At 42.6% G+C, this 16,342-nt stretch overlaps 1 protein-coding gene across 1 annotated transcript in view; it reads left to right on the top strand.

The window, feature by feature from the left end:
• LOC134337819 (coiled-coil domain-containing protein 30-like) overlaps positions 1-16,342 on the top strand; it is a 119,505-nt gene that overhangs the window by 67,409 nt on the left and 35,754 nt on the right. The window contains exons 11-15 of the mRNA XM_063033087.1: positions 1,092-1,190; positions 3,345-3,470; positions 6,543-6,680; positions 14,666-14,814; positions 15,930-16,284. Coding sequence (XP_062889157.1) covers positions 1,092-1,190; positions 3,345-3,470; positions 6,543-6,680; positions 14,666-14,814; positions 15,930-16,284 — 867 coding nt within the window. The remainder of the gene's footprint in view (positions 1-1,091; positions 1,191-3,344; positions 3,471-6,542; positions 6,681-14,665; positions 14,815-15,929; positions 16,285-16,342) is intronic.

Genomic DNA, 16,342 nt, shown 5'->3' with positions numbered 1-16,342 from the left:
TCCAGGATATTGTATATAATTTGCGGACATCAGGGAGCCGCTATCAATATGCGGGAGACTCCCGGAATTTCCGGGAGAGGTGGGACGTCTGCTAACTCTTCCTCCACTACATTGATGACTGCATTGGTGCTGCTTCATGCACCCACATTGAGTTTGTCCATTTCATCAACTTTGCCCTCAACTTCCACCCTCTCCTTAAATCCACTTGGTCCATTTCTCACACCTCCTTCTCCTTTCTCAATTTCTCTGTCTCCGTCTCCATCTCTGGAGACAAACAGTCGACCGACATCTTTTGTAAACCCACCGATTATCTTGACTATACCTCTTCCCACTGTGTCTCCTGTAAAGATGCTATTCCCTTTTCTCATTTCCTTTGCCTCTGCAACATCTGTTCCCAGGATAAGGTTTTCCTTTCCAGGATATCAGCAATGTTCTAATTCTTCAAAGAACATGGTTTCATTTTCTCCACCATTGATGCTGCCCTGACCCTCATGGCATCCATTTCCCGAATATCTGTGTTCACACAATCCTCCCGCCTCTTGTCTTTATCTACCACCAATGAGCCTCCGCAGCAAACACATCATTGTCTGCAATTTCTGCCATCCCCAAAGGGATCCACTTCACACCAAACATCTAACTCTGTACTTGCTAATAATCTGTCAAATATGATAAAAAATTAATTTAGAATAAGAATTGTAGCAAAAGTTGATATTATCTTGTAGCTGTTTATCTTCAGAGAAAACATCCTATAGGGACACGCCTCCACTTGTTACATGGGATTCAATGGGAAACATGGGTTCGAGCATGAACAACTGCAATATGGATGGTTTTCTAGGAATGCAGGGAGTCATCTGTAATGGGATAGTTCAATATAACTTTTGGAGTACTTTGATGAAGGTATCACATATATTGTATGCTTCAAAGAGGACTGCTCAATGCTGGGATAAAGCACAGTAACCAGGCTGTCTTATGTTGTGTTAGGTTCTGTGTCAGAAATGGAATTTGACAACTTTTATTTATGTTCTATAAAAGCCTCTAGGAATGTTTTAATCTTTTTCTGAGGGTTATTTTCTGTCTGTCTCTATTCACAGATCAGCACTATGGAAGCTGATTACCTAAAACTGAAGCGGAAGTACAAGGAGCTTAAAGCCAAAAGTCATTTTCTAGATGTAGACCCAGGCGTTCAGGAGGTGAACAAGAATTTCCCCTGGACTGTGTAATATGATTCACGTAACATAGAAAATGATATTTGATTTATACCTGTTGATATGTTGAGAGCAACCTAACTGAAGTGGTGTATAGAATACTCTTCTGAATACAGGTTTCCCCGCCATCCGAAGGTGCAGCGTTCCTATGAAATGGTTCGTAAGCCAAAATGTCATAAAGCGAAGAAGCAATTACCATTTATTTATATGGGAAAATTTTGTGAGCGTTCGCAGACCCAGAAATAACCTACCAAATCATGCCAAATAACGCATAAAGCCTAAAATAATGGTAACATATAGTAAAAGCAGGAATGATATGATAAATACACAGCCTATATAAAGTAGAAATACTTCTCTACAATGATTGCCTGCACAGATCTCCGTAGCGAAAATCTCATGCAAGCGCTGTTGGCAGAAAATCTCACGCATGCGCTGTTGGCATACACGCACTCTCCAGTAACTTTTAAACTATGAAGCTGCCAAATCTACCAAATAACACATAAAAATACACAGCCTATATAAAGTAGAAAGAATGTATGTACAGTGTAGTATCACTTACCGGAATTGGGAAAACAGCACCGAGCACACTGATGATGGTGTGTTAGACTGAGTCGTCGCAGGCTGGGTGGTGCAGTGGCCCCAACCCTCCGGGCCGCCGACCCGATACATTGCCGTGAAGAATGCAGCGGTAGCCGGGAGGCACACAGCACATCATTAAGAAAAAAGCCGAAATAAACATGCTAATTAATTAGGTGCTGCCCGGCACATAAACGTCGGCATAGATCAGAGGCGATTGACATTAAAATAAATGAATTTTACTTTGTCCTTAGCCATGTGTACTTATCTGTCAGTATATCATTGAAATTAGCAGAATAAAACTTAATCGATCTACTCCCTGAACAAATAAGAATCAAGAAACGCGAATGAGAAAAAAGGTAATAAAGGTGTGATTCCAAGGCTGAGTTCTCTAGCAGATGACCCTGAGCTGAGCTAGAGGAAATGTCTAGCCGTGGGCGGTAGCCTCTCCTACCTGTGAGTTGAGGGCTCCCACTTGAGTACCCATAGAAATTAGTGAAAAAAATCTGTGTCTATTACATAGAAAAGACTTCCCTATGTATTCTTCCCATGTACATATTCTCATTTAGGTGGGGAAAAAGGAGTGAATGAATGAATAAAAAATAAACTAATAGAGTAATATAAAATCCACATTGTAATATGTGCTTCTTGAGATAAGTATAGCACCATCTATTTTTGCTTCTGTTTAGCTTATCAACACTTTTGAAATTAGTCAGACCTTATGGCTCTTCTGGAGGGGGCGAGGGCTGTCTTCTGAAAACTCACAGTCTCTTCCTGATATTCTTCTCTCACCCTCCTCCTGTCCCCTGCTTTCTCGATTCTCTCACTATTTCCCAAGCAGAGCAGGATAGTTGCTCAGCCAGGCTTTCCCTCGGTTTGATCACGCTGACGGGCAACCCTCTGTCCTTCATGTCTGCAGTCACCTCTTCCACTGTCTGATACAGCTGCGTCCCATCTTCACAGTTTAGCAGGGTATGGAGTCTGGAATCTAATCTTTCTTTGCTTTAATACTCGCTTCACTGCTGTTTTCATTACAATTTTGTTTTACCAGTCAGGGTTGTTAGCCCTGAGCTGAACCCCTGAACCTGGAGGACCGGTGGACCACTCTTAGTCTGGCCTCTACCCTTTGACCTGTTTGACATGGGTGACCGTACCTAGAGCCAAAGCATAAAGCCCTGACTCCAGTCAACAGTGCTCTTTGGGTCATTGAGGCACACAAACCTCCAAACCACGACAAGGTTATGGTCCTCTTGGAGTACTCTGATCTAGAGTTGGTAAAAAATAATCCAGTTTGGTATTGTAACTTAGATTTTAATGGATGTTCATTGGACATTGTAAGAGGACAGAATTGGGCTTGGACTCGTATTCTCTTACATTTCCTGCTCAAGTTTCCACATAAGCATGAACCAGTGACTGCCTTTCAGAATCATTGGCTCTAATTTATTAGCAGAAAAGCTTCTTTAGCAAATAGACATGAAGCATTTCTAAAAGGAGCTCTGATTGAAACAGCATATACTGTATTTTATCAATTATTTAATTTGGTTTCTGTATTCCCTTCAAAAGCGTATACAGAAGAGCCAGGAAGCACTGGACAGCACACAGCTAAGGCTTGATGAAGAAGTTAAAAAGCGGGAGCAGTTGGAATCTGCACTAGCAGCTGTTGAACAGTCAAAAATACGGGAAGCTGAGGTGGGACTATGTGGATATTACTTCATTTGGCGTAAGATGTGAAAGTTTCATTCGTAGGATAGGAAGGTCTGCCACTATCTTTTCTGTCGTGCTGTGAGCAGATTATAAAGATAGCCTTGAAGATTTTAAACCCTCTTGGAAATTAAGATGAAATCTGCGACAGTTCCCCCACCATTGATGCTACCCTCACCCACATCTCCTCCATATCCTGGATATCCGTACCCACCCATCTTCCCGCCGCCTTAACAGGGACAGAATTTTTCTTGTCTTCACCTACCACTCCGCGAGCTTCTGCATCCACCATATTCTCTGCAACATCAATCATCTTCAATGGGATCCTACCATCCTACATTTTTACCTGCACCCCCGGTCTGCTTTCCACAGGTATCACTCCCTTTGTGATTCCCTTGTCCATTCATCCCTCCCCACTAATCTTCCTCCTGCCACGTGTCCCTGGAAATGACAGAAATGCAGTACCTGCCTATTCACCTCCTCCCTTCCCCATTCAGGACCCCAAACAGTCCTTCCAGAACAGGCAACACTTCACCTTCAAATCTGTCAGTGTCATCTACTGCATGCGTCCTCTACGTTGGTGAGACCCAACGTAAATTGGGGAACCGCTGTGTTGAGCACTTCTATTCCATCCGCCAAAACTGGAATTTCCTGGTGGCCAACCATTTAAATTTGCATCTCCGTTCCTGTTTCAACATAATCGGTCCATGGCCTCCTCTTTTGCCATGGTGAGGCCATTCTCACGACGGAGGAGCAATACCTGATATTCTGCCTGAGTGCCTCCAAGCTGATGACATACATATCGATTTCTCCTTCCATTAATTGTTTTTCCTTCCTCTTTTCTCTGCTTCTATTCCCTGCTCTAGCCTCTTACCTCTTCTCCTCTCCTGCCTATCACCTCCCCCGGTGCTCCCCTTCCCTTTCTCACATGGTCCGCTCTCCTCTCCTACCAGATTCCTTCTTCTACAGCCCTTTAATTTTCACACCCATCCGGCTGCACCTATCACTTTCTAGCCATCCTCCTTCTCCTCCCCCCATCTTTTTACTCTGATGTCTTCCCCCCTTCTTTTCATGACCTGAAGAAGGGTCTTGGCCCAAAATGTCAACTATTTATTTATTTACGTAGCTTCTGCCTGACCTGCTGGTTTTCTCCAGCATCTTGAGTGTGTTGCTCTGGATTTCCAGCATCTGCAGAACCTCTAATGTTAACAAATTTCACCATGTATGTCAGTAATAATAGAGTCACAAAATGCTAAAGGAACTCAGCAGTTCAGGCAGCATCTGTGGAGGGGCATAACCAGTCCAAAACATCGAAGGTTTATTCCCCTCCGTGGATGCTGCCTGACCTACCGAGTTTCTCCAGCACTGTATATGTGTGTTGCTCAGGACTTCCAGCGTCTGCTGGATTTCTTGTGTTTATGTCACTGATAACAAACCCGATTCTAATTCTGACCTGCTGATGCAATGGGCTGCTAGGGGAATTTTGCTGTGCTGAAGGCATTTCATAGGTACAAGTAGTTATTATAGAACTAACCTGAAATGAGTTCAAATATCTTGTGCATAAGTACAGAATATGCAAAAGAGACTAATCAAACACCATCTGTCAAGAAGCAAGTTAGTTGATGGTTAAGATACAAACCCTTCCTCAGATCTGAAATACTTTGCAAGTGAACAGCTTAAAAAAAACAGCAGGAAAAGATAACTGGTCAAAATACACAGACGCAAACTCCACATCCACAGGTGAATACAAAGCTGAAAAGTACAGTGCTAGACAATCCTAAATTATTGGAGGGCTAAATATAAATATAATTAAATATAGTACAAATATAAAATATAAATATTAAAATATAAAGCCTAAGATATAAATTTTAGGAATAAAAATCATGCAGAAGATACAAAATATCCTCTCTTTTAAGCTCCTCTTTATCAATGGTAGTAAAACAATGAAGTCAGGTGACCAGCAATTTGGTGACCTTAAACTTTAGTGCTGTTTCTCTTCCCACAGATGCAGTCTGACCTCCTAAGGATTTCCAGTTTTTTATGTTTAATATCAGCAATCCAAAGGCTTGGGCTGATAATCTAGACTCGAGTTCAAACACCAACATGGCAACTGTGGAATTTAGAGTCTTGTAGTACCACTGATCAAACTCCCAACACCTTCACTGGCCAAGGCTCTGATGAGCCGATATTCTGTGGCCCTGATTCTCTGCTGGCAGAATTTCCTCTTCTCCTGGCTCTAATCTTCCAAGGACCAATCATTACTTCAACTCCTCTCGCTTTAACCTTCTGATGGCCAAAGCAATCCATACTCGCCTCTCCTGCCACTAGTTTGGACCTCTGATTTCCCCTCTCAAACTCCCCTGAAATTGGCCTTGGTCAGAAATGGCAACTCTTCCACATATTCAGAAGGAAAATCTACTATGTTTTGCTGCATTGATGGCCCCATGACTACAACATGACCTACCTCCAAACAACGATATGGTGTGCCTTCCAAACATAATAGGAAGCACCATCTTCCCTGCCTGTAAAACTCAGTCATCTTCAGCCCATTGTCAGGCTGCCCCCCTGTCTGTTTTCTCTCTCTTCCTGGCTTAGCCAAGCCCCATCACATTGTCTCTTTCCTCTCCTCCAATTCCATTTGCCTATTATTGACACATTCCTCCCATCCGTTTCCCTCCCCTACTACAGTCCTCTAGCTTTCCCACCTCCCTCTCTTTATTTCATGCTCCACCTTCCATTCCTATCAAATTTCATCATCTTCAGTTCTTTGTCATTTCCTCCCATCACCTCCCAACTTCTGACACTATTCCCATCTGTCTATCATCCTTCTCTCCAGGATCCACTTACCCCACCTTTTTATACTGGCCTTTGTCTTTCAGTCCACTTGAGGGGTCTTGATCTGAAATATTGACTGTCCATTTTCCTCCACAGATGCTGCCTGACATGCCCAAGTTCCTCCGACTTTCATGTGTGTTGTTCTAGGTTCTAGCATCTACAGTTTCTTGTGTCTATAATTTCTACTATTCATACTATTTTAATGAAGTTTCCTGTTTTCTACAGCAGTTGGAAGCTTTCAGAACCCAAGTGCATCATCTGAACTTGGAGCTGAAGAATTGTCATGCAGCAGCAGAACAGAATCAAACATTAAATCAAGCTCTTCAAAGAATGAAGCAGGAAAACAGTACTCTAGAGGAGAAGGTGAAGGGCTATTACCTGACAGCAGCTAATGTGCAATATCAATGTAATATGTGGTCACAGAAACAATAACCCTTACTGGAGTTGGTCCTGAGATATCAACTTCATATACAAAAAAATGTTATCTCCCTAACCCCCTGCTTATATTTAGTATGTAAGAAACTATAACATGCCTTTTACAAGATGTATATTACCCACAATGAAAATCATTTATGATGCTCAGTTTATTTCAGTGCAAGGATAATGTATCAGGCACTTTTACTTCCTGTCCCCTTCTAAGAGATGTAGTCCTATCAAGGCAGGAGAACAACCTCACATACAGGATATTGTTTGTTCGTTCGTTATGTGCCATGTCATATTACATGGGCGATCATGGTCTTTCCATGACTGTGATTATTCTTGGCAATTTTTTCTGCAGAAGTGGTTTTACCATTGCCTTCTTCTGGGCAGTGTCTTTACAAGACGGGTGACCCCAGCCATTATCAATACTCTTCAGAGATTGTCTGCCTGGCGTCAGTGGTTGCATAACCAGGACTTGTGATATGCACCGGCTGCTCGTACGACTGTCCACTAGCTGCTCCCAGGCTTCACATGTCCCTGATTGGGGGTGGGGCTGGGGGCTAAGCAGGTGCTGCACCTTGCCCAAGGGTGACCTGCAGCCTAGCAGAGGGAAGGAGCACCTTACGCCCCCTTAGGTAGAGACGTAGCTCCACCCCACCATCCGGTACAGGATATAAGAATAGGAATAAACCATTCAGCCTTATGGGCATATTCCACTATTCAATCTGATCATGACTAATTTACATTTAAACTTTATGATCATTCATATCCTTGCCCAAGAAAAATGTATCCATCATCCTAGGCTCCAGCTTTCTGAGGGAGAGCATTCCAGATTACCTTTGACCTTAGGACAAAGAGCTTCCTGACAACAACCCTAAAAGGTCTAGCTCTAATATTATCCTTTCCCTCCTAGTTCTGTACTACCTCACAAAAAAAAAGTAGTTTATTTTCTAACTTCTTTGATCATCAGTGTCTCAATATCGCTTTATAAGGTAGGGATATAGACCCATGACTATATATTCTCCGGCTTCTGTAGAGCAGTGTTGTTCAGCAGCCATAATCTGCACCAATAACTGTCCAAAAAAGTGGCAAGTACAATAACACCTGAGTTTCTAGGTTTCAAACAGTACTGAACTAATCTTAATGTAGGGTCTTTCCTTCATGTGCTAGATGGAGCACAAAAAGACCATAAGACAAAGGAGCAGAAGTCGGCCATTTGGCCCATCGAGTCTGCTCCGCCATTTTATCATGAGCTGATCCATTCTCCCATTTAGTCCCACTCCCCTGCCTTCTCACCATAACCTTTGATGCCCTGGCTACTCAGATACCTATCAATCTCTGCCTTAAATATACCCAATGACTTGGCCTCCACTGCTACACATGGCAACAAATTCCATAGATTCACCACCCTCTGACTAAAAAAATTTCTTTGCATTTCTGTTCTGAATGGGCGCCCTTCAATCCTTAAGTCATGCCCTCTCGTACTAGACTCCCCCATCATGGGAAACAACTTTGCCACATCCACTTTGTCCATGCCTTTCAACATTCGAAATGTTTCTATGAGGTCTCCCCTCATTCTTCTAAACTCCAAGGAATACAGTCCAAGAGCGGACAAACGTTCCTCATATGTTAACCCTCTCATTCCCGGAATAATTCTAGTGAATCTTCTCTGTACCCTCTCCAACGTCAGCACATCCTTTCTTAAATAAGGAGACCAAAACTGCCCACAGTACTCCAAGTGAGGTCTCACCAGCACCTTATAGAGCCTCAACATCACATCCCTGCTCCTATACTCTATTCCTCTAGAAATGAATGCCAACATTGCATTCGCCTTCTTCACTACTGACTCAACCTGGAGGTTAACTTTAAGGGAATCCTGTACGAGGACTCCCAAGTCCCGTTGCATTTCAGAACTTTGAATTCTTTCCCCATTTAAATAATAGTCTGCCGTTTATTTTTTCTGCCAAAGTGCATAACCATACACTTTCCAACATTGTACTTCATTTGCCACTTCTCTGCCCATTCTTCCAATCTATCCAAGTCTCTCTGCAGACTCTCCATTTCCTCAGCACTACCGGCCCCTCCACCTATCTTCGTATCATCAGCAAACTTAGCCACAAAGCCATCTATTCCATAATCCAAATCGTTGATGTACAATGTAAAAACAAGCGGCCCCAACACGGACCCCTGTGGAACACCATTGGTAACCGGCAGCCAACCAGAATAGGATCCCTTTATTCCCACTCTCTGTTTCCTGCCAATCAGCCAACACCTATCCACGTATGTAACTTTCCCGTAATTCCATGGGCTCTTATCTTGTTAAGCAGCCTCATGTGTGGCACCTTGTCAAAGGCCTTCTGAAAATCCAAATATACAACATCCACTGCATCTCCCTTGTCTAGCCTACTGGTAATTTCCTCAAAAAATTGTAATAGGTTTGTCAGGCAGGATTTTCCTTTAAGGAATCCATGCTGAGTTCTGCCTATCTTGTTATATGCCTCCAGGTACTCTGTAACCTCATCCTTGACAATCGACTCCAACAACTTCCTAACCACTGATGTCAAGCTAACAGGTCTATAATTTCCTTTTTGCTTCCTTGCCCCCTTCTTAAATAGCGGAGTGACATTTGCAATCTTCCAGTCCTCCAGAACTATGCCAGAATCTATCGACTTTTGAAAGATCAGCGCTAATGCCTCCGCAATCTCCACAGCTACTTCCTTCAGAACACGCGGGTGCATTCCATCTGGTCCAGGAGATTTATCCACCTTTAGGCTATTCAGCTTCCTGAGTACTTTCTCTGTCGTAATTGTGACTGCGCACACTTCTCTTCCCTGCCACCCTTGAGTGTCCAGTATACTGCTGATGTCTTCCTCAGTGAAGACTGATGCAAAATACTCGTTCAGTTCCTCTGCCATCTCCTTATCTCCCATTCCAATTTCTCCAGCATCATTTTCTATCGGTCCTATATCTACTCTCACCTGTCTTTTACTCTATATATACTTGAAAAAGCTTTTAGTATCCCCTTTAATATTATTTGCTAGCTTCCTTTCATAGTTAATCTTTTCCCTCTTAATGACCTTCTTGGTTTCCTTTTGTAAGGTTTTAAAAACTTCCCAATCCTCTGTCTTCCCACTAATTTTTGCTTCCTTGTATGCCCTCTCCTTTGCTTTAACTTTGGCTTTGACTTCTCTTGTCAACCACGGCTGCATCCTTTTTCCACTCGAAAATTTCTTCTTTTTTGGAATATACCTGTCTTGCACCTTCCTCATTTCTCACATAAATTCCAGCCACTGCTGCTCTGCTGTCTTTCCCGCCAGTGTCCCTTTCCAGTCAACTTTGGCCAGTTCCTCTCTCACGCCACTGTAATTTCCTTTACTCCACTGAAATACTGACACATCAGATTTCAGCTTCTCTTTTTCAAATTTCACAGTGAAATCAATCATGTTATGATCACTGCCTCCTAAGGGTTCCTTCACCTCAACCTCTCTAATCACCTCCAGTTCATTACACAATACCCAATCTAGTACAGCTGATCCCCTAGTGGGCTCAACAACAAGCTGTTCTAAAAAGCCATCTCGCAGACATTCTACAAATTCTCTCCCTTGAGATCCAGTGCCGACCTGATTTTCCCAATCCACTCGCATGTTAAAATCCCCCACAATTATCATAACACTGCCCTTCTGACAAGCCTTTTCTATTTCCTGTTGTAATTTGTAGTCCACATCCCTGCAGCTGTTTGGAGGCCTATAAATAACTGCCATCAGGGTTCTTCTACCCCTGCTATTTCTTAGCTCAACCCATAAAGATTCTGCACCTTCCGATCCTAAATCACCTCTTTCTAATGATTTAATATCATTTCTTACCAATAAAGCCAGGCCTCCCCTTCTGCCTACCTTCCTATACACCGTGTATCCTTGGACGTTCAGCTCCCAGAGACATGCATCCTTTAGCCAGGTTTCAGTGATGGCCACAATATCATACCTGCCAATCTGTAGCTGTATGACGAGATCATCCACCTTATTCCTTATGCTGCGTGCATTTCTTTAAGACCAGTATTTGATACTTTTTGCTTTGATTTCACTGCAACTTTATTGCACTGCAACTCATCCCAATGGCTACAAATTTGCCCCATCACCTGCCTGTCTTTCCTGACATCTTTACTGCTCACTATCTTAGATTTATTTCTGTTTTCCCCTTTCTCCGCTCTGTCATTCCGGTTCCCATCCCCCTGCCAAATTGGTTTAAACCCTCCCTAACAGCTCTATTAAACTTTCCCGCCAGGATATTGGTCCCCTTTGGGTTCAGGTGTAACCTGTCCTTTTGAACAGGTCGTATTTCCCCCAGAAGAGATCCCAATTATCCAAGAATCTGAAGCCCTGCCCCCTACACCAGTCTCTCAGCCACGCATTCATCTGCCTGATCCGACTATTCTTGCCCTTGCTAGCACATGGCATAGGTAGCAATCCTGAGATTACTACCCTGGAGGTCCTGCTTCTCAGCTTCCTTCCTAACTCCTGGAAATCTCTCTTCAGGACCTCCTCCTTTGTCCTATCTATGTCATTGGTACCAACATGTACCAAGACAACTGGCTGCTCACCCTCCCCCTTTAGAATATTCAGGACCCGAGCCGAGACATCCCGTACCCTGGCACCTGGGAGGCAACACACCATGCGGGTATCTCTATCAGGCTCACAGATTCTCCTGTCCGTTCCCCTGACTATGGAATCCCCTACGACTATCGCATTTCTCTTCTCCCCCCTTCTCTCCTGCACAACAGCGCCAGGCTCAGTGCCAGAGACCCGGTCACCGTGGGCGTCCCCTGTCAGGTCATCCCCCTCAACAGCATCCAGAACAAGATATTTGTTGCTGAGGGGGACAGCCGCAGGGGTGCTCTCCACTATCCGGGCATTTCCCTTCCCTCTCTTGACAGTGACCCAGTTTTCTGACCCCTGTAGCCTAGGGATGACTATCTCCCTGTAGCTCCTGTCTATCACCTCTTCACTTTCCCTAATAAGCACTAGGTCATCAAGCTGAAGCTCCAGATCCCTAACACGGTCTCTGAGGAGCTGCATCTCAGTGCACCTGGCGCAGATGTGGCCATCAGGGAGGCTGGAGGTCTCCCAGGATTCCCACATCTGACACCCCGAACAAAGCACTAACCCTGCAGGCATGCTATCTAATTCTACAGGAATGAAACAGGCTCATTGGTGTTTGTAGGGAGAGAGACTGGGGATGTAGTGTCCAATATCATGTGCTAGAAGGGATCCAGAGCAAATGTAGGTAGTGGGAAATCAAAGTGGTGGGACCTGTATTAAATAGCTAGTGGTGAGTGGGACTGTTGTGTGAGGAATGGATTGGGAACTGGGTCAGGAGATGGGTATATGGGTCAGGGAGGGTGGCCTGTGGTGAGGGGTAGCTGGGCAAGGACATCAAACATGGCTTGTAAGAGATTGGGATCTGTATTGTGGGGAGCAAAATGTTTGAAGTGGTAAGAAAATAACTAAAAGGAAACCCATCTGAATCAGGTTTTCCAGCACTTAGATGAGTAGGAATTGTTTTCATATTGTAGCCTCGGAGTAAGCAATGTTGTTAAAAATTAGTAGGGTGCAAGTCACCAACAAAAAATAGGCTTTGGTTCAAAATAATGTGCTATCTCCCAGCAACACAATATGACTGTTGCCAAGAGAAATTAAGTTATGGTGGTACTACACATCAGAATAACTACGTGCATGCTAGATGTGGAAGCCGTTCATTGGAGCAAGAGTGATTCTCAATGGGAAATGCCTAGTTAAATTTCGGGAAAGCCTTGAAGACCAGAAAACTGTGTTTATGTTGTATTCCAATCAATTTCCACATTTGTACTGTTGGAATCTGGGTGGCGGAGTGGAGATGCATCTCTTTCAAACGAGGTGTGGCACCTGAGCCTCCCCATCAGGGTCATATGAAGGCATGTTATCAGGTGTTGGATGGTATTATGAGCAGCTGATGCATATCACAAGTCCTGGTTATACGGCCACTGAAACCAGGCAGACAATCTCTGAAGAATATTGATAATGGCTGAAGTCACCCGTCTTGTAAAGGCACTGCCCAGAAGAGGGCAGTGGCAAACCACTTCTGTAGTAAAATTTCCCAAGAACAATCATGGTCATGGAAAGACCATGATCGCCCACGAAATACAACATGAATGAACGAGTATTAGAAAATTATGTATTATGCCATCATGTTTCTAACCAGAAGTCCATAGAACTTCCCTTTACAGCTTAGCCATTATGCAATTCACCTCCAACAAAGTTATTTGAGTAATGAACGGATACAGAACAAAAATAGGCTCTTGGACCCACCACATCCATGGTGACCATCAATCACCCAATTACACTAACCCTACGTTAAATCTGTTTTCATTCTCTACATGTTCTCATCAGTTTCTCCTCAGAATCTACACCTGCTTACTTGCTAGGGGCAACTTACACTGGTCAATTAACTTCTCAACCCACACATCTTTGGATTGGAATAGTACCCAGAGGAAACATAATATGGTCACAGGAAGAGCATGTAGACTCCACATGGACAGCACCCTGTGGTCAGCAGCTCTACTAGCTGCATCACTATGCCACCCCTGAGATATGATGCTCAGAACAGAATGTCAAACTCCAGATGGGATCCAACTAGAATTAAATTTAACAGTCATATGGTTTTCACTCCAATATGTTAGTAGTCTACATGCATATGCACTGAACACGAGTGTGAACAGAAAGCCATGAAGGATAACTGTAAAATGATAAATGTATAAAGCAAAATTAAAATTATTGACAGAATGTTTGGGATGAATGGAAAAAAAATTCCCCTCTTCTGGGAAAGTCCATTTGGAGTGTATTACCTTAAAATTAAAGTCGGGCCATTCAGGTACTGTTTGCTTATATTAGGTGCAGTGGAAATTGTGAACTATTTTACCCACCCCTCAAAAACCTTTATTTTTCAGGCGTGGGTATTGAAAATTATGATATCAAAGAGAGTAAAAAGAGTTAAAGAAGAGATGATCCATGAATCTAACTGAATGGAAGAATTGAAGGACAAAAGGAGCAGTGCTGTTCCTATATACCAGGGATTCCCAACCCTGGGGTTCACGAACTCCTTGCTAAGTGGTATTGGTCTATGGCATAAAAAGATTGGGAGCCCCTGCTTTATTATATTCCTTACCCTGTTATTAGGATTTAGCAAGCTGTTATGCACAAAAAAAGGTTCTATCAACATAATCATCTTGTCTGCTTTCAAGGCCATAAAATGTTATGGGCAAAGAATCACCATTATCTAAGTGCAGAAAGAGCAATCCTCTGACATCACATCTGTTTTTTGAACAATTCAGAGTTCCTGTCTTCATTACTTTTTCCAGAAGTCAATTCCATGTGTTGAGCACTCTTTTGCTCTTGCATATTGTCAGTGTGTACACAGCAATACTGCATTTGAAATTGATATTTACTGCAAGCCACGTTTCATTAAGGATGTTCCCAACCATTTTTGTGCCATGGACCCCAACCATTAGCTGACAGGTCTGTGGGCCCCGGACTGGGAACCCTGTTCTAAACTGTATTCTCTTACATGAGAGGTTGGCAGCCTGGGGTCGATGGACCCCCTGGTTAATGGCAGGGGTCCACAACATAAAAAAGGTTGGGAAGCTCTGTCTTAAATAATTTATACTTACCTGGACATTAGAATCAGTGTCTTCTGTCTTGTGCTAATAAGGAAATTAGTTGAAGGATGATCCAAGGAGCAGGTGTCAGCATTGTAAAGATTGTTGGTATTCTACTATGCTTTATGGGTGAATGAATCGAACTGTCATAATTCGAAAGGTAGTCCATTTACTCTTTGTTTTTCTTTGTAATATATTGTAATTCAGATTCAGTAAGAATTAGTTTGACTTTATTTATTAGTTCAACAAGGTAGTGGAGGATTACAAAGGTGTCTGCAAAAGCCAGAAGGAGACATCAAGCAATGATTGGAAAACTATGGCAGATGGCTATCTGTGCCAGATAGCTGAATTGAAGAGCACTGTACTCAAACTCGAAGAGGCATTAAACAGGTTAGAGAGAAAAATGTTATTAACAGTAAATATTGTAACATTTGCAGTGAACACTAAAATTGAGCCATTTTTATCCGAATTAGAGGATTTTATCTATAAACTTTGTTTCATTAAGAAAATGCTTGGTGTTACATTAATTGGTGTCAAGCCTTTTCAATCAATTAACAAGCTGTCTTGGCTTTTTGAACCTAACACAATGAAGAATTAACTATATGAGTATGTGTTTAGTTTTGGCTTAGTTAGTTACATTCCTACCTCAGGGATAGAAGGATCTGGCTCATATCTGATCCTGGGAGAGTTATCCAGTATACAAACATCATCATGGGACCCAAAATGTTACCTTTATTTGTTTCTCTAGGATTACTCCTTGACCTACTGAAATTCCGTGCCACCTCCTGTTGTTATTACAGATACTCGATGTTGTGTATTTTAAATGAGGAAGTTCCTAGGCTCAGTTCTTGGTCTCAGAGGTAGTACAAGGAGATAGTGAAACCATTTGCACTGTCTTCAGACCAAACAAGGTAAAAATGAGTTGGCATTCCTGTACTTGATCCTTATCTCTGCTATAAAGAAAGGGGCAAAAGAACTGGCAGAACTTTACAAAAAAAGTGATAATAAAAATGTATGCAGAACATACTACATTAAAAATGCCAAAATCAGATGAACATTGTACAACGTGATGGACAATTGAAATAATAACAGAATTTGCCTCAAACACACACCTGATCAAGCAGCATCTATGGAGAGGGAAAGCTTCCAAGTCACTTTAAACTGAAAAATTATTATAGGTGGTGGGTTTTAACAATTGCAAATGATGTTTAAGGTTTGAGGGGTGGTGATGGAGAGAGCAAATGAGAGAGTAGAAGTGACAAGCTAAGAGATGGGTTGATTTGCCATTACTATAAGTTTTAACAGCAGAATCATTATCAGCACATACTGTGGCAAAAAAACAGCTGTGCTTATGATCTGAAGTTGCAGAACTCAATTGTCTAGGCCCATAGGTTCAAAAATATGCAAGCAAAATATGAGATGCTGTTCCTTCAGCTTCCATTGAAACATAGAAGGAAGCTAATGACGCCATGCTAACTTTGTCTCCCTAACATTCAATTTCTCAGCAAGACAATGACTGATGATTCTGCAAAGAAAGTAGAATGTCTGCAGCAACAGCTCAACACAGTACTAAAGGAAAATCAGCAACTAAATCAGGAGAAGATTACTTTGCAGCAGCGGTTTTGTACCAACCAGCAGGGCAGCCAGATACTGAGTCAGGAGTATGTAACCATACGGCAGCAATTCCTCCACTACCAGCAGGAAAACAAAATTCTAAAAGAGGAAAATTTATCAGTACGGCAACAAATGGCAAGCTGCCAACAGGAGAACCAGCGCCTGACCCATGAAGTATGTAACATACAGAAACAGCTGAATGACCTAATGCATTCGAAAGAAAAAATGGAAGACAGCATCAATCAGGTAGATTACACTGTAAATGTTGTATTTGTCATTATAGTCAAGAATCCTAAAGATCTTC

Source organism: Mobula hypostoma, chromosome 25 (assembly GCF_963921235.1).
Source record: "Mobula hypostoma chromosome 25, sMobHyp1.1, whole genome shotgun sequence".
Classification (NCBI taxonomy): Eukaryota; Metazoa; Chordata; class Chondrichthyes; order Myliobatiformes; family Myliobatidae; genus Mobula; species Mobula hypostoma.
Note: the sequence above shows the minus strand (reverse complement) of the source record. Positions and strands in the feature narration are given on the sequence as shown.